We start from the raw sequence: 565 nt of genomic DNA on the forward strand, positions 1-565 counted from the left end.
ACTGTAAAAAATCTCAAATAACAGTTATGACAAAATTATGAAAAATGTTTTACATCAATCACTGATGTTACTTTTTTTTTAAGGTATGCAGAATCTGTGGGAGCAAAACATTATCATACTTCAGCCAAACAGAACAAAGGAATTGAGGAACTCTTTCTTGACCTCTGTAAAAGTAGGTATATTCAGCTTTAGTATGTTTAGAATTGGCTCCTTGTAAACTCTTGATAATATTTCTAAAGTGATGTTTAACCAATCTCTTTTAATGACCACATTGATAATTTGTCACATCTACCAATACTGTTATTTACTTAATATTTTCTCTTTAACCCTTTTTTTAAAGCTTAAATACCTACTTTAGTCCTGTTTCAGGCAGTAAATAATGATTATGAAATCATATTTGTGGTATAGGCTAAATGCATATTAAAATATATGCATAACTAGTAAAAGTAAAAGTGGAAGGGGAATTTACAGATTTAAGACTTATAAACAGCCTGTTGCAGTGGATGGACCTTATTTGGGTACTGATTTGACAAACTGGTGAAAAAGAACATTTGTGAAACACTCA

At 30.1% G+C, this 565-nt stretch overlaps 1 protein-coding gene across 1 annotated transcript in view; it reads left to right on the forward strand.

Annotated features, from left to right (window-relative positions):
• The window catches only part of RAB21 (RAB21, member RAS oncogene family), a 28,350-nt gene that overhangs the window by 23,802 nt on the left and 3,983 nt on the right, over positions 1 to 565 (forward strand). Inside the window, 1 exon segment of the mRNA XM_012642076.1 lies at positions 84 to 172. Coding sequence (XP_012497530.1) covers positions 84 to 172 — 89 coding nt within the window.

This window comes from Propithecus coquereli, unplaced genomic scaffold (genome assembly GCF_000956105.1).
Source record: "Propithecus coquereli isolate 6110/MARCELLA unplaced genomic scaffold, Pcoq_1.0 Scaffold172, whole genome shotgun sequence".
In the NCBI taxonomy this organism is placed as follows: domain Eukaryota; kingdom Metazoa; phylum Chordata; class Mammalia; order Primates; family Indriidae; genus Propithecus; species Propithecus coquereli.